We start from the raw sequence: 26,042 nt of genomic DNA on the forward strand, positions 1-26,042 counted from the left end.
CGCTTTGGCACTAATACACTATCAGTGGCGCCCACCACATTTAAATACTTAGGTATCCAAATATATAGAACTCAGGCAGATCAGATAGACGGTAACATCACACGAGCCATAATGAATCTCAGGGCCAGCGTGGCCTTCTGGGCCTCCCTGCCGCTCTCGGTAATGGGGCGGGTTGCTGTCTCTAAGATGGTAATGCTCCCTCAACTGTTATACTATTTTGTGAACCTACAGGTCATAATCCCACAGTCTACCTTTAATACACTAAACACCTTATTGCTGGACCTTATTTGGGGCAGGGGTCGCAGACGTGTCAGCCTGCGGAAACTCCAACTCAAGAGCGGCAAGGGGGGTTTGGGAGTTCCCGAATTCTGTGCTTACTACTATGCTAGTCAGCTCCAGTGGCTGTCCTATTGGACCGCGGGGAGACACTTACAAGAAATCGGGTACTCCTCACGAGAATTGGACCAGGGGAGGCTACACTCTCTGTTGCTATCCAAGGTTAAGACCCCCTCAGACGGCCCCCCCCTATTGCACACTGCTCTACACTGCTGGAAGAAGGCAATAGCATACACTTCCAAGGCTACCCCTTACTCACCGAACATCCCTCTTCTAGGCATCCCCACACCACAGGGCAGGATAGCACAGACCACCATACAGGACTGGATGGAGGTTGGAGTGGAGGACATTGGAGCGTTCTTTACTGACGGACAACTGATGGACCACGACACCTTCACACAGAGTACAGGGGCCTCACCACGTCTATATTTACTATATGCCGCCATATCCCACTACATAAAGAATACCTGGGCGCCACAGCGTAGCGAACCCCAACAACACAACCTGGTACACTGCTTATATTATATGGGGAAAGGGGGACATTTGGTGCATTGGCTATACACAGGAATACGGGCGCACGCGGCGACCCCGCTAACTTCACTAAGAGAGCAATGGTCTAGGGACTCTAACTCAGTGATTACAGACAAGGCATGGCAGTGCATGCTAGAACACCCCAAAAAAGTTTCCCGTAATGCCAAACTAAAATTCATCCAGACTATGATCCTGCACCGGGCATATCTCACCCCCAAGCGGATCTATCGTATGTTCCCTGATGCCTCACACAACTGCCCTCGCTGTAAGAGGGATGAAGCAGACTTTCTCCATATGCTATGGTCTTGTCCACGTATCCGGAATTACTGGGAGGGAATCCGTCAAGCGATGGGCGATACCACACACACCTCTATATCAGATGATGCCCTGTACTGTCTAATGGGCCTCCGCAAACGCTCAAGAGTCGAGAAAGCACGACTGAGATTCATAGACCTAGAACTCATTCTAGCAGTAAGCACTTACACTAGGAGGTGGAAATCCTCCAGGTGCCCAGCGGTAACCAGTTGGCAAGCCGACATGATACAATGGGGGAAGGCTGTTGGAGCGGCGCTTAGGAGAGAGGAGGAACGGGGGATTCGGAGACAACCCGTTTCCATGGACTGGGAAGCATTGTTGCACGAGTTTGAATCAATTGACTTAATGCCCCTTCCGGGAACCCAAGCTTCGTAGCCACTTAGTGAGAATAGGTATCTATACCACAGCAGACCTTAAGTCCGTGTCCTATACATACACAGTATTACAGGATTATTGAGCCCCAGTGCGAGCCATGCAGATAATACTCTTATGTGCGGTCCTATTGGACATAGAAATTACTGTAAGACCAGGAATGGGAGGGTTGGGAGGGTTAGGGAGGGAAGGGATAAAGTTGTATTTGTTACATATGTTAATTGTAAATGGCAATACCATTACACTATGCATCTAATTACCATCCTACCAATGGACAGCTCAACGTGAGGCCAGCAGACCTTATTTTTACCCCCTTTTTGTGTTTTTTCAGACTTACGGAGAGGGAACGTTGATTACCTTGTGAAGTATATAAGCTGTATGTACGACAAGTTGAAAATGCCTGCCCCACGGCAATGTACACTGGAAAAATTTTGATATGATGGTATCTAAATAAAGTGTGTTTAAAAAAAAAAAGAGAAGCAGTTCCTATACTTTTGTGCCACATATGATGTCCTGAGAAATGTTAGCTGAATCCAGTTATGTTAGAAATTAAAATTACTCACAGAAAGAATACCCTTTGCCTCTAAAAAAGGTCTGATGAAGTGAAAGTTTAATTTTGCACTGCCTGCAGGTAGTAAAAGATAAAAAGTTCTATAAATATGATTCCTTCTTGTGTATTATGTGTATTTTGTGACATGCCTGATTTCCTATGAATTATTTTCTTTGGGTATCTGACATTTTACACGTGTATGCTTGTGAGAAAAACTGCGAGATTGGGTATTTCTTGGGAAAAGCAAGAATCTCCATGAACTACCTATAGGTCATTTATCGGAACTCTAAGGTCCCAATAAACATTTGATAAATCACACATAGCTTTAAAATATTTATTTTATTAGTGGAAAGCATATCATTGTAAATGAGCCAAGATATCATTAAGAATCTTCAGAATTAATTATTCTACGAATACTCAGAAGACTAGAGAAAACCTTATGAACAAATCATTTATACAAAGTAAACCATTAAAAGAACAAATAATTAAATAGGCTATAGGAAAATGGAATTAACTGATAACACCCTTCTTCCCCAAATTGGTTACATAGAAATTTACTTTATAATAATTACTGTTCCTAAAAACAGAAGAAAGCAAGCCTTGCACAATAACAATTCATCATGGCCTATTGTATTTTTGTGAGCCATCTCTAATTGGGGCATTATCTGTTCGAGGATTGAATGTGATTCTGTAGCATTAATCAATGAGTACTCAAGTTCTAATTTGGCATACGCCATATATAACAATCTTAACTATCGTTTTGGAGTTCAATACATATTAATATTTAGAAATCACCTAAAAATGCATCAGCTCCAATTTAGGGAATTTTCCTACCCCAGAGATCCCTTGAGCATTTTGTTCCATGTACATACATTAGAAATAATACACATACAACAATGCAAAACGTTGATTCTTGTTTTGCTAATTCAGTCCTTTATGGTTATAAAATAGAAAATGCATCTAGTTATTTAAAAATATATACACATATAAGTATAAATAGAACATTTCATTTAATAAAAGTGTTTTTTAACTTTCATAATTTGCACATACTGAAACCTACAATTAACAGACATATTATTTTTTAAATTGCATATCAAATAAAATGAATGTTTCAGAAAATTAAGTACCCGTTTTAAGGCAATTGATATGCATCTTCAGGCACAATCAAAATATACAAATGAATATTATATATATTATATATATATGGGTAAGTAATAACTTGATTTAAATGTGGCTTCAAAACTGTAACTCTACCTAGCAAAGCACATCCGCAAACTGACCATACAACCTTTTTGGGAACTCAAAATCAACACTTTTTAACTTTTTGTCTGTTTCTTTAAGAAAACCTCTCCCTTTATACCTCCACAAGTACCACAAACAGGTGTATATCATTAATTTATAGTCTTTGTACCTTGATAGCATTTATGATGTTTGATATAAAAGAACGTTTGGGTTGACAGTAAGGGAGAGACGTTTGCACTTTACTATATTGAGTTGATGTAAAATATTTCCTAAAATTACCCCAGGGTATATTATAGAAGGATGTGTTACTTCAACATCTAATGAACTTTTAAATCAAAATATAATTTTATCCGGGCCTAAACCATTATCATATCCTTGGCAGAACTCCACTGACCTTGATCAATGCATCATCAACAATCTCCTTTACAAATGGTATCTTGACCGGCATACTACTTTTCTAACACTGCCTGTTCAATATACATTGCACTAAGATCTATCCCATTCTACAGCAACGCACTGCAGAAATATGTTTAGGAACATTTGGAGAATGTAGAGCCTTAATATTCCAAGATTTCTATGGCAAGGATTAGGAGTTCCCCATAGAATTCTGAAATGTGCAGTAAATTGCAATTACACATTGGAATTATGAGTTGTAAAGATTTTATTGCTTCCTATAATTACTTTGTGCAATACAATTTGCATTATTTGGATACATATCAGCAGTTCACACCTGCAGATATTTCATGGGTAAAAATCCCTATTAAATACTAGGACCGTTTGGTAAGGTAAGCACCAAAATCCACATTATGACCTATTTTTGAGGGCACAACAGGAACAGGCAATAACTATTGTCCCAATAAATTTGCAACACAGTGACTTTGGATTTTATTGAGTGTGAAATTATCCAATTACACAATGGGTACTTGCCTTCAGGGTCTAAGTGTAATCCAGCTATACTGCTTTGTGTTCAATTTCACTGTGTTCCCTCAACAGATTCACATAATACTGTCAGGGATATTATCTTGTGTTATGTTAACAGATTTGCACATCACAATAATTACTAGTAGGGTTGTCCTGGCGCTAAGAAGAAGAGGACCATTTTACAAAGAGGCGAGTTCTGAGCTTTGTCCTGAATGTTAAAGGACAGAAAATAATGTTGAGGTTAGATAGTACAATGTTAAAGGCTTTGCATGTCAAGAAGGAGAATGAGCAGCCATCAAGCTAAAATGCATTGATGTGAGACACTATAATTTGTTTGGCAAGGAGAACGGAAGAAACATTTCCTCCTGAGGTAGCTGGGTCCAAGATTGTGGAAATCTGTATGTATAAGAGATATTCTTAAATTTAGTTCCCTTTGTAATAGTGCAGACCATTCACATGAGATTAAGGATGTTTCAGGCAGCTGAATTCTGAATAATTTGAAGACAATGGAAACAGTTGTCTGAGAGGCAGAGGTGGATTGCATTACTGTAATCCAGACGTTAAGCAATAAGAGTGTGGACATCAGTTTGTAGGCAGACAAAGAGAGTGAGAACACTATCTTTCTAAGCATTCTTGAGAGTGTAGGAGACCATACATACTTAATTGATCTGTTTAGTGAAAAAAAACTGGTTGTGAAAGGTAATGTCCATATTCTTTGCAGACTCAAAAGGAGTAAGCGGGGGGACCGAATTAGAACCAATTAGAAGACAGACCGGTGGTTGAAGACCAAACAAAAGAACCTATGTCTTGTTGCAGTTCAGTTTTAGACAATGGATTATACATCCGGTCTGTGATAGCTCTCACATACAAGGGAAAGCAGGATTGAGTGAGTTCAAGATTGATAGAAACAGAGATATTGACCTGAGTGTTGTCGGCATAGATCTCTAATCCGAAGGACTATGTAAATTGGGCCAGAGGAGAAATATTGACATTAATCAAGGTGGGTCTCAGGGAGAAGCCCTGAAAAATACCACAGGTCAGAAAAGAGAAAAATGATTTAATAGGCGGGGAACAGACCAATTGTGTCCTGCAGGAGAAAAAAGACCCTAACTATTTAAGGGCAGGATGACAAATGCCCTTAGTTAAAAGTCTGTTACTGAGGATAGTGTGGTAAATGGTGAGACTGGGAACAATTCCAGGTTGTTGCATGAACCAAGAATGTTGGGCTTTTCTTGAAACCATAAGACTTGAAAATCATTTTGCTCACTTTAGCGAATTGGGAAGAGTTTCCTCCATACCATCATACTGTTCTGATGTAGGAATGGATGGAAGAAGAGAAATCAAACGGCACCTTCACAATAAACCTCAGCCGAAAATCAGATTTACAGCTTGAAACGTTGTTACAAATGCTTGGTCACATCATTCATTTTCTTAACTTTAAAAAAACTTTTCTGAGCACCTTGCCTGCACCTAAACAAACCACATGTAAGTTGTGAAGAATGTTACTCCAGAATTCAGGTGATACGTGAGGTATATATTTGGAAAAAATACTTATTTTGAAAAGAAGAAAAGTGAACTTTACAAACATTAGTCAACATCTTTTTCCTCACTCTATATTCTGCAAACCAGCAATTTGTAAATTGATGTAAATAACCAACGTACTTGAACAAAATACATATACAAAAGCACATAATATGAAATATATTTTACATAGTTTTAAGGATAATGTAATGGAACACCCAATAAGTATTAGACTCTGGAGATGCATCGGTAGGGATCAGCCATTGTTATTTTTTACACATCTGAATTTACAACTTTCGGGAATGTTATGCAAGTGTTCTGAAAAGGAAGCTAAAAGTGGCAAATGATCCAGTTCGTGGACAAGAGCTTGTGATGGGGCAAAGTTCTAAACATTTGGTAGTTTTAAAGATGAAGGTGTTGTTGAATGTACCGAACACTTGGTGGCCGAACTGAAAAGGAGCTCTTACAATTGCCCCTTCGTTATATACATTGATGTCAATTCACGAAAAAACTAGGGGTACAGGAATCAGCAGCTATCACACAGCCACTGTCAAATCACCTTTTATGTTTGACCCAGTCCATATTTTTGCCCTTTGTCCCTCAAAGGTTTCTATGCTTTGCCAATTGGCTAGTTCAAGGGCCGACAGTGGAAACTACAGAAAGCGAGCAGTCCGAGGCCAATCCATGGTCTACAACTGCTTCTCCTGGCTAGTTTCAACTAATGTCTGTGCTTACATAGAGCTCCTCAAAGTGAAAAAAAAGTCTTAAACAGCCTTTCTTCAATTTTCAGCACAGGACGTCCCAGGAAGAAGAAACCTCTGACGAAAAAGCCAGGAGATCGACATGTTTGCTGTTGGCATTTGATGGAAGTTGAGACAGTGATTTGTAGTGGTCTGGTTTAGTTCAAGAAAGAATAGTGGAACTTTATTGTACTCCACTGACGTTCTAGGAAAATATGTCTCATACAAAAAATCCAAATGCTTTTCAAATGCTATACATTCAATAACATATTAGGAAGACAGAAATTTGATTTTCTGAGCTCTAGTCCTCTAGCCAAGCTTTTCTTTAAAGTATCTGTGAACAAAACAGGGAGGACCATGTATTTCATACATCACAGATGTATGAAATGAGCCACAGTAATTCGACTTGTTTAGGCTAATCTAACTAAAACAACTCTACATATGGTCAATGTCTTTTGCAAGAAATGGAATGAATCCATCAATATCACTGCACACTTAAAGGAAGACTTCAGCTGTAATTTATTCAATTAAGATGAAAATCATATAAAGTCCTGTTTGTTTCCTCCGGAACAATATATAAAAAAAATCATAGAATCGTCTTTGAAGCAACTTGCAGCAATAATTGGAAAAGACCGCCGGCAGTAAGGTTGCACATTGTGGCATAACCACAATTGAAGAGGCGACTGCATGGGGCTGCACAGGGAATACATCATCAAAAGGGCGTGGCTTTCAGGATGTTGTCTTTCCTCTCATTTTCATCGCAGCAGGAATGTTCTGTACATCTGAATCTGAAAAGAAATAAAAGCTTAATTATGAAATCATATTAAGCCTAGTTCTCTGATTAGTAAAATCGAATTGTTAGACATCCAAAGATTGTTTCCATTTAATTTGACAGAAGTACAGTCTTCTGTGATTAGTAAGAAAGCACACATGAAAATGATTAAGATTTTTTTCTGTAATTCTTCTGGCAATGGCTTTAAGGAATTCCCTATTGATGACATATTTTCCTAATGCAGCCATACATTTCAAGCAATGTTCTGAATCAAGCCTGAAATTTTTTAAATTTGTATTGACACTGGTAATTTTCACCCATGCATTCACATTCGAGGAAATGTTACGCTTATCCTGCAAAATGCAATCAATAGACAACTCACTCTATGTACTTAAATGTTACTAGAATTGCAGTTGTGATTTCCTCTTGAGAAAAAAGGAAATATCCTGTTTTGTGGAGGCGTTGACTAAGTAATCTTGAGTACAATACAAGCCCGTTCTATTAAAATATCTTTTCTTGAACGATGAATTTCTTAGTTGCAATCGTTTCAGCAAAAAATAACAACAAAAAACAGTCACTCTGTCACAGAACGATGTATTACTTTTTTCACATAGGCAGGAATGGCTTTGATTAATTTTAGTTTTTTTATTTTACCAGGAAGACAGTAAATCTTGATAATGACCTAACTTTATGAGGGCGCTACGGTTCTAGAATGATGGCGATTTGGCATTGCTTCCACTTCTCATGAACCTGTTTCAGATAAATATATATATGAGCATTCATTTCTCAGTGGAGTAGCTCTTACTTTTTGAGCTGTATTGTGAAGGAATTTCTCATAATCCCAAAACGTTCAGGGTACAATCCTTTGCCGTTAAATCTGGATGTGTGGTTTCAAAAGATGTTTTAAAATAGAACCCCTTTTAAAACCCCTTTGTGCAGTTATCTGTGCTACTGCATGGCAGGTGTCATCCGCTTTGGATACATTCCAATGCTGATGCTTTTGACTGAGGTACAAAAAAGAGAGAAGACCAGTATACAGCCAAATTGTAGTAGCAGAACAATTTTGTTTAATGAAATTTAACGCAAAAAGCTGGCATGAACACTGCCTTCCTCAACCCCTTCACAGGAGACCAAAGGTCTTCTTCTAGGAGCCCAATAGCAGCGTTGTGGAATGATAGGATTACCAAATACCAATGCTGCCCAGTACACTTCATGCTTCTTTCTTCCACCATTGTACAATTTCTGTCTCTTTACCTGAATCTTGCAGGTTCTGCTTCATCCCGGTTTTCTGCATTTGTCATTGTTTTCCTATCTTTCTCTTCCTACACCTTTCTCCCTATTCTCGCTTTTTAGGTCTCGCCTGAGCCAACACTTTAGCGCTGCTCTGGCGAGAGTTTTAGTAAGTGGGATTTTGAAGTGCAAACTAGTGGCTTTTGCAGGCCTCTAGCTACAGAGCATGTGCGCCGCCGGGCGCGCGCACCATTTGTCCGCCTGCGTGATCACTTTCGCGGCCTCTTTGATGTTCTCAGTGAGCCGCGCGGCCACTGAACATCAAAGCGGCCGCGAAAGTGATCACCATATGCCCTGCTCGTATCTCCCTCCCCCCTTTTCTGAACATGGTTCGTGTGTGCTCGCTTTCATGACTTTTTTTTTTGCTCGCGCTTCTTGTTTTTTTTTTAGCAGTTGGCACTCCCATGTTGGGGAATTTTGACTAGAATGCATATTTTGCTGCAAAGTTTTTGGCTCCATCCACACCCCCCCCACCGCCAGTGGGCTGGACCCTGCAGCTGGTGCCCACTATAGCTTCATCCACACACCCATGCGGGCAGGCACCCTTTCTGGCTCCATATACACACCCACCCACATGTGCCGCATACTGCAACAAGTGTACACATACCCCTTCAGGTTCCATCTGCTCACCACATGGTGGCTGCACTCTGTGGCGGGTGCACACACCCATTCAGGCTCCATCCACACACCCTCGTGGGCTGCATGCGGCATCAGGAGCACAACCCTTTCTGGTCCCATCTGCATACCCCCTGTGGGCTGAGCGCTGCGCACACCCCGCCTGGCTCCATCCACACGCTCATTGCCTCCGAGCCCCTCCTGCACGCTGCTATAGGACGCGCCAGCTCTCCCACCCTTACCTGGTCCACATATACGTATTTCCCAATGTTCACTCCTCACTCACTCTCACCTCACACCCCGCATCCTGTAGCTCTGCACGATGTGGACGTGTGCTAGTAGATCAAAGAGGTTTATGCACTTCACAGTAAGTCTAGAGACCACTCTCACTCATTTCAACCACTAGAGCACCCCCCGCCCCCCTCCACCTCCCCCCTCTTCCCCCCGGCTAGACACTGCTGCTTCCAAGGCACCGTCCTCGGTGTTCAGGACCGGATTTCAGAGGAGTTCAGATCAAAAACCTGCTGAATATTCCACTTTCTACTGGTTTCTCGAGGTGAGCGAGGGGGACCCAGTTTAGACTAAACGCTTCTCGAGTTGACAAGTACCAAGTACTTGACGCAATGCTCTTGTTCTGTAGCCTCTTGCAGCCCACAGAGGCGGGAGCTTGAAGTGCGTGCAGTTTATGTATTCACAAAACTGAGGTCGATTCTTGCAGAACTTTTCTGTTTGTTTATGAAGTCCACCTCTGGGATATCACGGAATGGATCGGGACGCGCTAGCAGCGCAGCCCGGGTCATTTTCGAGCGGAAGCTGATGAACAGAAGCGCATTTGACAAAAAACAGGTGTTAGCGTGTTTTCTGAAGGGATTTTCAGAAAACACCTTAAAACCTGGCTTTTCTAAAACTGCTTCCATTTATCTGCTAAGGGCTTCTCTACACAGTATTCTGGCAGTGGCTAACACCGTATGTTGCTCTAAATCCTCTCATCCAATGCAGTTAAATGTTTTAGTACAGCGCTTTATTTCACACTCCTGTCGTTTCTAAGCGATGTACATAACAAACGTTACTAGTGCCTGATGCCATGGCGTACAATTTGCTGACCTCAAAAGGCAAAAAGGCCGACTAGGACAAGGTTAAAAGGCTGACTAGAACGAGGTTAAAAGGCTGACTAGAATGCAACACCAGCACTTCAAATGGAAATATAGAAGCACAGGTACTCACTGTCCCAGAGTACCAGTTTGCAACCCAGAAGTGCATGTACTCTCCCCAGTACGTCTTCCCCAGGAGAACTGACACTCTCTAGTTCAAATTAAAGCAGTGTGGAAGCCGAGTACCTGACAGGGGCATGCACATTCTAAGCGATGCTCACTTCTCTACGACATAGCTTAGAAACAAAAGCAAAGCCAAAACCTTTGGCTAACCACTTATAACGTCCCAAAGGCGAGACCTATTGGCTATGCCAATGCTTGTTGTCTCTTGCTCCGAGTAGAAGTCTGATGATGGGGAAATAAGTCCTTATCCCCACAAATGAATGCCAGTGTCTGCCAGATTTAGTACTGGGGAGCATATATATTTACTAGAATGGTGGTGCTGGGCAGCGCAGCAAGTTACCTTGCTGCGCACCCCAGTGTCACAGGAAAAGGGCAGGAATGCACCGTATTTATTCAAAACGGTGCATTCTTGTCCTTTCCCCTTGCACAGGCAACTTTGCACCACGGTGCAAGGGAGCCTGTGTTGCAGGCAGGATTGTTTTTGTGCAGGAAGGGTGTGCTGCAAACTGCAGCACACAGAGTAAAAAACGAGGAGAAATAAACATATTTTTATTGCGGAGTCGTAAGATTTTGACTCATTCCCAGGTTTACAAGTCCTTGTAAATCTATGACTGTGTAAAAAAACATGGGAGTTGCATGGGGAAACCCACTGCAAAGCACATGGAACACCTCTTTAGCACAGAGTAAAGCAACACAACAATTTGCGCTATGTTGCCTTACTCCAGATCTATGAGGCCATTCAAAGCCACGCAAAGTGGCTCTGCATGGCCTGATAAATATGATTTGGTCGTTTGGGCCGTCATTGCGTCACCAAAATTGGCACAGCGGCGGTAAACGGATAGGTAAATATGCCCCATGGTTTATGACTGCAAACACTGTGAATTTGCATATGACTGTATGGTTCTTTCCAAAAGCTAAAGAAAATATATATTGAAAGCAGCTTTGCAAAAGTCTTAAAGACTCTTGGGCTCATGTTACTGGGCGATTTTGAGCTGCTAAAAAAAGCACCACATACATGTTTCGGTATGCAGATTGTCTTAGCTGTCCTCCAATTGAACTCTTCAAGAATTGACAGTCAATGTAAAACTCAAATCAGAAGATTTTATCGAGTATTTGATCTACTCACTTTCCCATAAAACATACTATTACCAAAATAGCAATTTGTACTCATGAAACACTATTATTTGAGTATGCTCTTGAACATGATGCAGGTGTGATACAAAAAAAGATTTGACATGCTAAAACATAAAAAAATATCAAGATACGACAAAAGCGTTGAAGATAACAATAAATTGAAAGCTGAATGCCAATTAATTTACTTCAGAACAAGAACCTTCAATTTTCAAATTATGTTTCAGGTACGTGGCTCTTTTTATTTGGGGAGAACACCTAAAACAGCCTAATACCTCACTGAAACTAATAAAAATGTTATAGGGAAAGTATTGTTGTTTGGAAGGGTCTGCTATATTATTCCCACTCTAAACTGAACAGCAGCTGGAAAGTGTTGGACTTTAGAGGGGTGGAATTTAGTATTTCCTCTCCAACTTAAGCAACAGTAGGGAAAGTGTTGAATTTCTGAGGCGTGAGATTCACCAATACCACTCCAAACTGAACAATTGTAGGGAAAGTTTTGGACCTTGGTGGAGTCACACCACTACTACTACTTCTATTCCAATCTGATCAATATTAGAGGGAAGTGTTAGACATTGATAACAAAAAATAACTATCAAAAAAATAATACTTGTAAAACAGAAATAAATATAAAATGATAAATAGATATACAAAATATAGAGGGTGTCAGGCAAGATGGAGCCAAAAATATCAGCACTGTGCTCACGGGGATCAATCTCCCGAATATCCGCTGCAAGTTTCCAGACTTTGCAACGTCCGCTGGCTGTGCCACCTCTACAGACCGACAGGGACCAGAGATCCACCGCTTAAGCGGCCATGTAAACATAGCTGCTGGTAGGCAGCCCTAAAGAATGTGGCTAAGAAAGGTTTACCCTGCTGGTGGAGACTTGGGCCTTACAGAGGAGGGGTAGTGAAGGCTAAGAAGCAGGGGGTGGCAGCCTGACTGCATGCTTGTTGGGGTGCCACCCAGTGATGAGCTGCTTTGGAGAGAGCGAAGAGTCCAAACAATAGGGTACCGATGCTCAAGGAGACCAACTAGGCCCCACTGCATGTGCGCCAGAGCAGGTAATGGCTACTGAGTGTGGGAGAAAGGACCCGTCCCTGGAGACAAATCTGTGAAAGAGAGAAGACGACATCATCTAGAGGGTCAAATGTGGCAAGAGTGGAAAATGGTGCTGGCTGGTGAGTGGTCTGTGGTGACTGGGTGGTGCAGATGATATTAAGAGGGTAACCAAACACAAACTACAGGAAAGTGAGTGAGGACACACTAGAACTAACTATAACTCGCCCTTTCTCCATGCACTAGCTATACCCTTGGATATTACAACAGTTATAGCATGTGAAATCATTGCATTAATTAAAAGACTTATGACATCTGAAATTATATTATTTGCGAGAACACAGTGCATGGTACAGTGGCGAGTTATAGTTTTTTTTTTTTTTTTTTTGAAAAACCTTTATTGACGTTTCAATCACTTACACGTATGGGCCTACAACCCCCCGGGGCCGGCCGCTAAGCAATCAGAACAATAAAAGCACATGTAAACACAGGCGGCACCTCGGAGAGTAAAGTCTACAATACAGTATAGTCCGGCCAATGAGCCGCTCAGGTAGGACACCAGGAGAGAAAGGGTTTTTCATTTTATAATAAAACAAAACAGTAGGATCAGGTGCCAAACAGTTTCCCAACAGCGATAAGGGGCAAGGATAAGAGACGCAAGCAGCAAGCAGCAATACATTGAATCAATGGCGCAGACACGGGAAAGTACGGATGGGGAGAAATATCAAAGATAGTTGCGCCTACAGGTCCCCGTACCTAAAGCCCAGCGAACCCCCCGGAAACTGTGGCACACATTAAGAGCAAGCGATTCACAAGAAGAGAGGTGTACCGCGCTGATCCCAGAAAAACAAGCAAAAAGAAACAGAGAAGAAAAAGGAGGCCATGGAAAAAGAGATAAAGACTAAAGAGTCCCCTCCCCCATCCCCCCACCCTGCACCTCTGCGAATGAGTATGGCCCCACCCCCCAGCAGTGTGCCTGTCGCCCTGGAACTAGACCCGAAATATAGAAGAGACAGGGAAAAAAGGAGTAAGAAAGAGCCCCCCCAGACGGGGGGGCGGAGGGAATGTAATAAACTGGAGGAGGGCCTTCAAAACATACCCCCGGCTTCTCCCTCCCGCACGGTGAAGTCTCCCCACAGCAAACAATTAGCAGCACCAGGTTGATCATATCAAAAAAGGAGGGGGGGAGTGGGGAGCATTATGCACCAACTATGCGAATAACCATGAGAGCACGCAACCATGAGTCCGCCTGTCTACTAGGTGACCACTCCCGAAGGATCAGCCTCAGCCTTGACCGCTCTTTGCGATTCTGCCCATGCCTGCCCCTCGACCCAGCACCATGTCCGATGTCCCAAGGTACAGGAGTGTCCAAAAACAGTCGGGAAGCGACGCACACAGGTGGGGTGGAAGTCTCTGAGCATCAGCACGGACCGCTTCATGGGGGGGCGTCTTTTCCAGTGCCGCCCCAGGATCTGCACTGCACACAAGGTCCAGACAGGCTGAAGCAGTCAAATGAGACACACGTTGCTGGAATCGTCCCTGGGCCGCCGGAGATTGCGCACGGGACAAGGCCACCATCTTCCGCTCAGGTCCAATACCTCCGGAGCAGATCAAGCCCACAGTTAGCCGACCACACGGTAGCATACTGTCCGGAGTGTCCGGCTGTACACTAATCGCGGGGGGGGGCCGCAACATCTTCCTCCTGTGTGCAGTGTGGAAAGCCACTGTGTACTTGTGGACCAGCATGCCGCCACTGTCCCAACGCTGATACCACACCATCTAGCTTCCTCCCCAGGACCCCGGCGCCATGAGCCAAGGAGTAATGAAGGGCACCAAGGACCTCCAGGAGGTCGCCGTACCCCAGAGCAGCTCTCTCCGATCGCTCTGCCACACTCCCGACCGTCCCACACCCCCAGTCCCGCTGCGTCCCAGCGGACAGGATGGTAGGCTGCATAGTGACAAAATGGCCGCTGGGAAGGCCCGACTCGTATTGGGGCCAGGACCCCGGGACCAACGCCTCAAGGTCCACGTCGCTGAAGACAGGGATCCTGGGGGAGGGAGGAACAGATTCAACCGTTGCGCGGTCACGGGCAATAGTCGTCTCCGCCACGGACCAGCTCCCGCAAAAAGCCGGGAGCAGCCCGCAAGGATCAGGCCGAACCAGGGACGGCGTCCGGGCAGCTCACCGTCAAAGGCAGGGGCAAACACCACAGAATCCGAGAATTGCACACCCGGGCATGTCCTCGGTCCGCAGCGCTCAGCAGGGGGGGAGCGACCACAGCAAAATGCAGGCCGAAGGGAGCACCACTCCGGCGGACCGACTCCACCCAGTCACCACAGGCCGCTGTTGTTAAACTGCCGCCCGGCCAAGGCGTCCACTCGAGGTCCCGGCTTCGGGACCGCACGGGCCGCAAAGTTCAATCGCTGATTTCTCCGGCGGTACTGCAGTCAGAAACCTCAGGGTCACACGATCGGTTGCCACTGTCGTTTACGAGCACGATCTCGTAGCGCAGAATAAGGATCTCATGCAGGATATCCGTGCGGGATGCGGAGGTTCACGGAGCCGGGAATCTACGCTGCCGTCCCGGTCGCCATCTTGGCTCCTCCCCCTGGCGAGTTATAGTTAATGTAGTGTGGTGAGAGAGGTGACAAGACTGTGTACAGAGGTGCATGAGTGATACTAATTTAAAGGTGGTGCGTAAGTATAAATGTGAGTTTTAAGTACGACATAGTAATGTGGAAGTGGTAAGTCGATGATAAATGCACCAAATAAGTATTACTTTTGAATAACGGATTAATGGAAGCGCGGCAGGCCCAGCTTGGTACAACAAGACCTGCCGAAAGGCTAAAACCAGCCTATTGAACTCCATTAAGGCGGGACTGGGAACTGAGGTTATTAGGGCCAAGAGATCTGCCTATAAAACCCTAACGAATAATGCGAAAAATGAATGGGAACACGACAAATGGGAATCACTCACCACTTCACTGGCCATGGGGGACTCACGTAAATTTTGGCGCACTGTCAATAACGGGTCTGTGGACTTGGTGCCGGCAGTGGTGCCGAACATTTCAGCTAGGGCATGGTCAGATCATTTTCAATCATTATACCATTCACCTGAAGGGAATTTGGTAGTTTCCCTACCAACGACGGATGATAGTATTCTGGACGCGGAGCATTTTACAATCAGGGAGGTCAGAGCAGCCATAGCCGGGCTGGCATCAGGCAAGGCTCCTAGCCTGGATGGCCTCCCGGGCGACCTCTTCAAACAGGAGCAGGATGTCTGGGCACCTTATCTCGCCCTATTATTCAATTCTATCTTGGGGGGTATGGAGGTCCCAGATACGTGGCTGGGCGCAGAGATCGTCCCTATTTTCAAGAAGGGTTCGCCTCTGCTCCCAGCCAACTATAGACCTATCAGTCTCATCGACTTTCCACAAAAAATCTTCGGAAGACTGATATTAAATCGCCTTCAGCTCTGGATCGATGAGTGTGAAATCTTGAGTCCATTCCAAGCGGGGTTTAGGAGAGGTGTCTCAACGGTGGATCAGATCTTCCGTTTGAATCTCCTCTATTGGAAGTCCGTTTTAATTGAGGGGGTAGTTTATACACAGAGTTTGTTGATCTGCGAGCGGCCTTTGACTTAGTCCCTCGGGACAGGTTATGGGCAGTTCTGATGGATCTAGGGGTACCTGTTGACCTCTTGTCAATTTTGAAGATATTACACCAGGGCAACTTTGCAAGGGTAAGGTGTGGCAGAGGAGGAACCCTTTCGGATGCCTTTCCCGTTGACAGGGGGGTTAGACAGGGCTGTGTGCTTGCACCGACCCTTTTCTGCCTCTTTGTCAACGGGGTCTTTGCCCACCTGAATGAGCTAAATAACATCGACTCCCCCAAGTTGGTTGGCACCAGGGTGCCCGCAATCATGTTTGCGGACGACACCCTGCTGCTTTCCAAATCCCCTATGGGTATACAAAGGGTCCTGGATGGTTTTGTGGACTTCTGTAACAAACACGGATTGGAGATCAATGCTGGAAAAACCAAATATATGATCTTCAATCCCCCCCTTCAACACGACCGAGTCCTCGGATAGGGTCTGCCAGTTTGGAGAGGGTCCACACGTTTGAATATTTGGGGGTTATATTCAACCAGTCTATGATGTGGGACTCACACCAAACAAAGGTAAAACTAAAGATGACCCAGATGACGGGCGCCATTTGTAGGATGACTAAAGGTCTGAACTATAAGCCTCTAGGCCCACGCCTTCATATTTATAAAACCCAGGCGAGGGCGGCCGGGCTTTATGGGGGAGAAATCTGGGGCTACACTCCAAACCAGGAACTCCAGGTTATTGAGAACAACCTCCTAAGACATCTGACAGCTCTACCGTCCAGTACACCCCTATTGCCATTGAGATTAGACCTGGGTTTAAAACCCATCTCAGAGGAGCTTGGTCTTAAACCAATTATTTTTTGGCACAAATTATGGAGTTCACCAGAACTCCTGAATTATAGAGTGGAACTCCAAGAGATCCTGCGCCTTGTAAAAATTGCCGAAGTGCCATGGTTAAAGTTTGTTAAACATACTTGTGAGATATTAGGAAGACCTGATTTGTGGTCTGACCCAGCCAATGCATGTTGTAAGATCTCACGTAAAACCCTTACATTGGCCTATTACGAGCATAATTTACGTGTGGCAATCATGAATGTGCGGGTTGGATCTTTGTCTGACAAATTCCTGACCTTTAAAGACACATACCATCGGGAATCCGTCTTTGACGACATAAGCCCCCCACTAACAAGGAAACTTTATCTCCAATGGCGCTATGGCACCCTCCCTCTTAGGGCACATATGGCTAGCTGGTCTCACTCGCAATTTGCACCCCAATGTCCAGCATGTGGCTATCCAGTTGAGTCTGATTTGCATATTTTATTTTTTTGTCAAGCCTACCAGAGATCAAGGAAGTATTGGCTGGTTCCATTACTAAAAAACCTAGGATTTACTCAGCATCTCCCAGCATATAGAGTTTTAAAAACAGAGTTAACAGCTCCCATAATATTCGCAGTTGCGAAATTTTTAACAGCCATGTGGTTCACCCGCAGTTACTATATAAAATTGAATAGCGTGCCTGAATGTTGTTCTTGATAATTATGGTACATTTGTCATTGATTATTGCACCTTGTCTTTTGAATTTTATATATTTCATCGCAGTTGCGAAATTTTAATAGTCATGTGGTTCAACCGCAGTTACTGCATAAAATCGAATAGCCTAAATGTTGTTTTTGTTATTTATGGTACATCTCTCATTGATTTATTGTACTTTGTCTTTTGAATTTTATATACTCTACCGTATGTAAATTTGTTTTATTCTTTTATGGTCCTAGTGACCGAAATAAAGCTGATAATAATAATAATAATAATATGTTATAGTTATGTAGTTTAAGGTGTGTTTGGCACAAATAAGATGTAAATAAGTGTATAAGTGATGCAGAAATAAAAAATGTAAGCGATAACTATAACTTTAGAATTTCTAATGCTTGTGTAGCGTATAGTGGAATAGCATAAACTGTAGTGCGATACAGTCGAGTAGCATAGAATTCAGTAGTGGTAATAATGTTGTGTTTATTGGCGTTAAGTGTTTAGATATACCCTGGAGTACCATATAGTGGAGTGTTGTACAACTCAACAGGGTGAATTATTTAAGTGTAGAGTCGAGTGACATACAGTGAAGTGTGGTTAAGTGGATTGGTACAGAATATAGCCTTGGACAGTGAAAAGTATACAGTTAATTGTGGTACAGTCCAGTGGTGTATATTGCATTTCAGTACAATGAAGTGCAGCATAATGGAATAGCATACACTCCAGCAGTGTACCATCAAGCAGGGCATAGTGGAATAGCGTAAAGTGGAGTTGTGTACAGTGGAATGGCATACCGTTACGAGCAGTACAGTTTAGGGGCCTCCAATAAACTGTCATACACGAAAGTAAATTAGAACACAGTGCGGAAACAGTATAATACAATACAGTATAGTGGTGTAAATTGATAAGGAGTACAGTGGAGTTGGGTGGAGTAGAATAGAGTAACGTACAGTGGATTAGCGTAGAATGTAGTGACATATATTGTAGTGATATAGACTGGAGTACAATACTCTAAATAGAGTACAGTTGAGTGGCATAAAGTGAACAGTTGTATGGTGAAGTGGGGTAAAGTGGAGTGTGTAACTGAAATAATATGTATAGTTAATATGTGAGAAAAGATGTAAAGGTTAAATCTCCGCAAACACAACAAGATGATGGACGGAGTGCTGAAACATTTCAGACACTTACCCCTAGTCAAGTGATCTCGGTTTTGCTCACTATGCCAGCACAGTTTGGACCCAGTCATATGCAAATCAGTATTGACCCTGCTCCCCATGAGAGTACCAAATCCATCGTCTTGTTGTGTTTGTTATGTGTGCCCTAAAAGGCCAAGGGTATGCCCAGATGTGGGTCCTTTGCTCACAGTGCCACTGGATTCAAGCTAGGCTGGCTGATGATGAGTGATACCCCTAAAGTGGTCCCATGATGCTTTTTGCCGTTCCAGGGAAGACCTGCTGGCAGTTTGGGCTGGACTGTTCCCATGGAGAGCAGGGTCAAGACTGATTTGCATATGGCTGGGTCTAAACTGGGGTGGCATGTGAGAAAAAGAATGATGAATTTAACCCAGACCTCTTGACTGTGGGTGAGTGTTTAAAAAGTTTCAGCACTCCATATATATCTTGTTGTGTTTGCTATGTTCGCCCTAATTGGCCAAGGGTAAGCCCAGACATGGTTCCCTTGCTCGCAGTGCCACTGAATTCAAGCTAGCCTGGCTGATGAGGGGTAATACCCCGAAACCGGTCCCAGGGTGGTTGTTTTCCAGTCCCAAGAGGACCTGGCCTGGCAGTTCCGGCTGGACTGTTCCCGTGGGGAGCAGGTTCAAGGCTGATCTGCATATGGCTGGGTCCAAACTGGGGTGGCATGGTGAGCAAAGGAACAATGGATTTAACTCAGATCCCTTGACTGGGGGTGAATGTTGGAAATGTTTCAGCACTCCGTTTATCACCTTCCTGTGTTTGCAATGTTAAATCTCCAAAAGATATTTTCTAATATGCAAATGTTGGGAGAATTCTAAAATGTGCTTAAATCAAATGTATTTTACATTCACTGTTATAATCTGCGTATCAGGGAAGCCATCATTCGGACTGTGTTAAAACTTGGCAGGATTACATATTATGGTGTGCAGAGGATTATTCTGGGTAGAGCAGGATAGTGCAACTATCTAATAAGCTATTATTTATTTATACTTTGTGAGAGATGTTTGCGCTTTATTTTAGCGAAATGTGGGTGTATTTCACTGTACTACCACAGTACGTAGGTGACTGGCTGATGACTGCCTTTACAAAAGTTAAAGGCAGGCATGTTGTTTTTAGGTACACTTTGGACGTGTTGTGCGTTACGCCTTTCAATGTAGGTATTAGGTTAGGTGTTTTTGCCCTACCTATTCACACGTTAGTAAAGAAGTAATAGGTAGTGCAAAATATTTATACATTTCTATATATTTGTTTTAAAAAATATGGAGTAGTGCGGTACTACTGCAGTACCACTAAAAAGAAATTTGTATAGTTTCCATTTTTGTTTATAAATTTCTCTTTATATTTCTAGCTCTCTATAGGAACAACATCTTTAAAGTAGTGTGGTCATCTTTTGCACTTCTTTGTGTTTCACTTTACATTTTTTTCTGCATATTTTAAATATGTTAAAATTGGAAAATGCACTTTAGTACACTATATTTATCAATTAAAGTGTCTTATAGTGTATTTCCAATTTACATTTTTTTTCTTTTTTTTGTACAACTGTACTCTGTATGTTTTAAAAAAAGATGTATAAATTATAAATATTTTTCCCTACCTATTACCACTTTACTAAAGTGGTAATAGGTATGGGGAAAATACCAAATGTAATGTTACCTACATTGTAAGGCATAACAGCATGGCTGACTTTAGCTTTTGTAAAGACAGTCATTGGCCAATCAGCAAATGACTTGTCATTGCTATATACCCTGGTAGTACAGCGGTATTACTGCGGCCACCGATATACCCACGTTTAATCCACTTACAGTGTATAAAAATACTTATACTTACCTGCCGTACCTCACAGAATTATCAGTGCAGCACAATATATACTCCTGCTGATTTTGGTAAAACTCTGACTGAAGGTTTTCGCACTATGCAAAATACAAAAGTCTATGAAAAATGCATTGTATTTTGCGCCTGTTTTCGGACCCCCTTTTTTCTTTGTACCCCCTTAATCAAACGCTGCAGAACTTTCAGTACTCTGACAATGAAATAGAGGCAGCAGGCCTGCAAAGTTTCGCTGACATTGGTCAAATGGGTGCAAAGTTCTTAATGGACAAAAATCTGAAAAATCCCTATCTCTGGTCACCCTAACTATAACTACAGAGTGGCTACCAACACTCTGTAAAGAGTGGTTATAGTTAGGGTGACCAGAGATAGGAATTTTATCCAATAAAAATATTTTTTTTTAAAAAGGTTAATCCTTTGTTATAGTTAGGTAAACTTTATATATTATTTATACAGAAAAAAACTTAAACTACACAAATGTTACAGATTGTAAAGTTCAGTTGCACCTTACATTTAAAATGTATGCTAACTCATGCACCTCAATACACAGTGTATTGAACTTAGTGGCCACACTACATGAACTATAACTCATGCCTTCTGGATGCCCTGCATCTAAAATGCTAGCATTTACAACACCACTCATGGCATTGCAAATTACATTATTTGTGAGATCACAGTGTATGGTAGAGTGGTGAGTTATAGTTAATGTAGTGTGGCTACCAAGTTCTATACACTGTATATGGAGGTGCGAGAGATAAAATAATTTTAAGGAGTTGAGTAAATTATAAATGTAAGGAGTAAAATGGCGTAGCGTGCAGTGGAGTAAAATGTGATAGAGTGGAGTGACATGTAGTACAGTAGAGTGTGGAGTGAGTGGAGAGGCCTAGCACAGTGTTGAGTAAACGGTCATAAATGTGAGTGGCGTGTTGTATAGTACAGTAGAGTGCTGTGTTGTATAGTGGAGTCGAGTATAGTACAGTGGAGTGTATAGCCATAGAGTGGAGAAGAGAATTGTAGAGGGTAGTATAAGGACATAGAGTGGAATACAGTGAAGTACAGTGGCGCAGAGTGTAGTAGAGTTTTGTACACTGGCATTCCATAGAGTGGATTAGAGTGTGGTACAGTGGAGTGGTGTAGAGTGGACTATCGTACAGTGGCATAGAGAGGGATAAAGTGTTGCGAAGTTGAGTAGAGTTGAATGGTGTCCAGTGGAGTGACATAGCATAGAGTGGATTAGGGGTTGAAGAGCAGAGAGGTGTGCAGTTAAGTAGAGTGAATTGGCACAGCATACAGTAGCGTAAAGTGTTGCAGAGTGGTGTGTTGTTCAGTGGAGTAGACTGGTGTGTTGCAGTATCAGGTAGTGCCTTAGAGTGGAGGGCCACATAGTAGATTATAGTATTGTAAAGTGGAGTGGTGTGGTGTGGTGTAGAATAGTGTCTGGTACAATGTGACAGAGTGGAGTGGAAATTACTTTTGTACAGTAGAGAGGAATACAGTGCTGTAGTGGAATACAGAGGAGTACAGTGGAGTACAGTCTCAGAGTAGAATACAGTAAAGTGTGGTTGAGCAGTATAGAGAAAGTTACTTACAGTGTTGTAGAGTGTCGTACAGTAGCATAGAATAAAGTAGAGTGCTGTAGACATGCCTTAACTGGGAGTAAATGTTTGTGCAGTAGAGTGCTATAGAGTGGACTATAGTGTGATAGAGTGGAGACTGTCATTAAGCGAAGTACCTTTTTGGTTAAGCGGAGTGGCGTAGAGTGGAGCTGAGTGGAGTGGCATACACAGGTATAGGGTAGAGTGAAGTGGCATAGAGCGGAGTAATGTAGAGTAGAGTGGAATAGAGTGTAGTACCATATAGTGGAAAAGCAGCAAGTGGAGTGGCGTAGAAAAGAGTGGACAGCATAAAGTAGAGTGGCGTAAAGTGGAGCTCCGTACAGTGCAACAGCGTAGAGTGGAGTGGCATAGAGTGAAGTGGCCTACAGTGGAGTGGCGTTGACTGGAGTGGTGTAGAGTGTAGTGGCGAAGAGTGGAATAGCATACAGTCTACAGATGTAGAGTGGAGTAGCGTAGAGTGGAGTGGCTTTCAGTGGAATAGCATACACTAGAGTGGTTTGCAGGGGAGTGAAGCAGAGTGGAATGGCAAACAGTGGAATAGCGTTGAGCAGAGTGGCATGGTATAGAGTGGAACAGCGTACAGTGGAGTGGGGTAGAGTGGAGTGGCATAGAGTGGAATATCGTATAGTGGCGTGGCATAGAGTGCAACTGCGTACAGTTAAGTATTGCAGCGGAGTGGAGTGGGTTACAGTGGAGTGGCGTAGAGTCAAATAGCCTACAATGGAGTGGTATAGGGTAGAGTGACATACAGTGGAATAGCATTCAGTTGAGTGACGTAGAGTGGAATACCGTAGTGTGGAGTTACATACAGTGGACTATCATAGAGTGGAGTATTGTAGAGCAGAGTGCTGTACAGAGGGGTGCTAAAAAATTGAGTGGCGTGGAGTGGTGTACTGTGGAATCGTGTAAAGTTGAATGGCCAAGAGTGGAGTAGGGTGGAGTGGCACAGAGTGGAGTGGCGTACAGTGGGATAGCGTACAGTAGAGTGGTGTGACAGTGGAGGGGCGTAGAGTTGCATTGAGTGAAGTAGCATTGAGTAAAGTGGTGTAGACTAGAGTTGCATATAGTGGAATAGCATAGAATGGAGTGCAATAGAGTGTAGTGGTGTACAGTGGAGTGGAGTAGACTGGAATAGCATAGGGGGGATTAGTGTACCTTAGAGTGGTGTAGAGTGCAGTGGAGTGGCATAGAGTGGAGTGAGGTACAGTGTATTGGCATACAGTGGAATAGCGTACAGTGGAGTGGTGTAAAGTGGAGTGGAGTAGAGTGGAATAGCATACAGTGGAGTGGCGTACACTAGAGTTTTGTAGATTAGAGTGTTGTGGATTAGACTGGCGTAAAGTAGAATAGCGTAGAGTGCAGTGTTGTAGAGTGAAGTGGGATCCAGTCTAGTGGCTTACAGTGTAACAGGGTAGGGTGGAGTGGGGTGAGTGGAATAGCCTAGAGTGCAGTGGTGTAGAGTGGAGTGTTGTAGGAGTGGCAGGCAGGGTAGTAGCATATAGTGAAATAGTGTAGAGTGGAGTCTCATACAGTGTGATAGCGTGGAGAGAAGTGGCATATATTAGAGTGGCTTAGAGTGGAGTGGTGTAGAGTATAATAGCGTACAGTTGAGTGTTGTAGATTTGTGTGGCATATAGTAGAGGGCCGTAGAGTGGAATAGCATAGAGAGGCGTGTTGTAGAGTGAAGAGGGGTAGAGTCTAGTGGCTTGGAGTGTAATAGGGTAGAGTGGAGTGGCGTGGAGCCTCGTGAGTGGAATAGCTTAGAGTGAAGTGTTGAGGAGTGGAGTGCTGTAGGAGTAGCATAAAGTGGAGCAGCATTGAGTGGTGTAGAGTGGAATGGTGTTGAGTGTAGTAGCAAATAATGGAGTGGTGTAGAGTAGCATATAATGGCATAGTGTTGAGTGGTGTGTCACACAGTGGAATAGCATTGAGTGGAGTAGCATAGTGGTGTAAATAAGAGTGGGTTGGCGTGGAGTAGAGTGGTGTAGAGTGTAATAGCGTACAGTTGAGTGTCGTAGATTGGAGTGGCATATAGTGGAGTGACAGAGAATGGAGAAGTGTAGACGGGAGCTGCATATAATGAAGTGCTATAGAGTGGAATAGCATAGCGTATAGTGGCATAGAGTGGAGTTGCATAAATTGGAATAGCATAGCTTTGAGTTGTGCAGAGTTAAGGGGGTGTTTAGTGGAGGGGCATAGACTGGAGTGAGTGAAAGAATTCCAGTACCAATTACATCTGCTGATAAATTTAAAAAGTCTTGATAAGAGGAATTGAATGATGATGGGACTGCCAAATATCAGGCCTGGAGTACTCAGCGCCATGCCTGGTTTTGGGAGTGACAAACGCAAAAACAAAAGTTGATGGACAGAATGGAGAACAATGTCATACATTCACCCCAGTACAGAGATCTGGGCCTAAATCCATCGTTTTTTGGATGCTTGTTTCCGGTCCAGGGAAGACATGGCTTGGCAGTTCGGGCTGGACTGTTCCCATGAGGCACAGGGTCAGACTGATTTGCATAAGGCCATGTCTAGACTGGGGTGGTGGAGTGAGCTAAAGAATGATGATGGATTAAACTCAGATCAGTTGACTGGGGGTGAGTGTTTGATTAGCTCAAACGCTCAGTCCATCATCCCCTTTGGTATCACTTTGTTCGCCCTAAGTTGGCCGGGTATGCCAAGACGTGGGTCCCTTGCTCACTTTGCCACTGGATTCAAGATAGCCTGGCTGATGAGGGTTATGAACCCGAAACCGGTCCCAGGATGCTTGTTTACGGTCCAGGGAAGACACGGCTTGGCGGGCTGGACTGTTCCCATGAGGCACAGGGTCAGACTGATTTGCATATGGCCATGTCTGAACTGGGGTGGTGGAGTGAGCTAAAGAATGATGATGGATTAAACCCAGATCAGTTGACTGGGGGTGAGTGTTTGATTAGCTCAAACGCTCCGTCCATCATCCCCTTTGGTATCGCTTTGGTTTTGGGAGTGGCAATATTAGCAAGCACCACTGCACGTGATCTCCTTTGACCGGCTCATCTTTATAGCTCATTCATTTTCTTAACAGCCTGTCAAACTTACTAAGCTAGACACTGCAAAACTGTGAGTTATCTAGTCGAGAAGTCTTACCACTGTAGACGTTACTTGTGGTCTCGCGCCAAGTACTCAATAGCATCATCATTTCGAAACCTGCACAAATTCTGGCAACTCTGCACAATTAGTTCAATGGATCCAAGTGGATTATTATCTAGCGAGATGCTAAGAGGCATGCTATCAAACCGAGTTCATACACGTGCAACAGCACTAAGGAGGTTTTACGCAATCCACTTACAGTCTAACACTCTGTGTTTGCTCAATTGTCTCCGGGAGAGGCTTTCCAAAGCTTTCTGGGAGAAGCAGGATGAGAAGCGCCATTGCCACCGTCAGGCTCCCCATTATCATGTAAGGTAGTACCCTATGATAGGCGCCTAGAGGAGAAAAAACACAAAAAGATTAGGTTGAACCATAAATGGTAGTCACAAGTCAGCCAACTGAACTCCCTCACAAGCAAGTGTGAGCAGAAACCATGAGCGTCCACTCTTTGCTCGCTTTTGTATGTG

The 26,042-nt window shown here is 43.4% G+C and overlaps 1 protein-coding gene and 1 long non-coding RNA gene across 2 annotated transcripts in view; one reads left to right on the plus strand and one right to left on the minus strand.

Moving 5' to 3' along the window:
• Positions 1-26,042, plus strand: part of LOC146810990 (uncharacterized) — a 711,140-nt gene that overhangs the window by 173,141 nt on the left and 511,957 nt on the right. Inside the window, exon 2 of the long non-coding RNA XR_014966663.1 lies at positions 19,252-19,389. This is a non-coding gene — a long non-coding RNA (uncharacterized LOC146810990). The remainder of the gene's footprint in view (positions 1-19,251; positions 19,390-26,042) is intronic.
• LOC146810991 (solute carrier family 22 member 4-like) overlaps positions 2,425-26,042 on the minus strand; it is a 381,961-nt gene continuing 358,343 nt past the window's right edge. The window contains exons 9-10 of the mRNA XM_085618044.1: positions 25,775-25,910; positions 2,425-7,316 (exon numbers count right to left, since the gene is read on the minus strand). Of these exons, the coding sequence (XP_085474170.1) occupies positions 7,241-7,316; positions 25,775-25,910 (212 nt within the window). The 3' untranslated portion in view covers positions 2,425-7,240. The remainder of the gene's footprint in view (positions 7,317-25,774; positions 25,911-26,042) is intronic.

This window comes from Triturus cristatus, chromosome 7 (genome assembly GCF_964204655.1).
Source record: "Triturus cristatus chromosome 7, aTriCri1.1, whole genome shotgun sequence".
In the NCBI taxonomy this organism is placed as follows: Eukaryota; Metazoa; Chordata; class Amphibia; order Caudata; family Salamandridae; genus Triturus; species Triturus cristatus.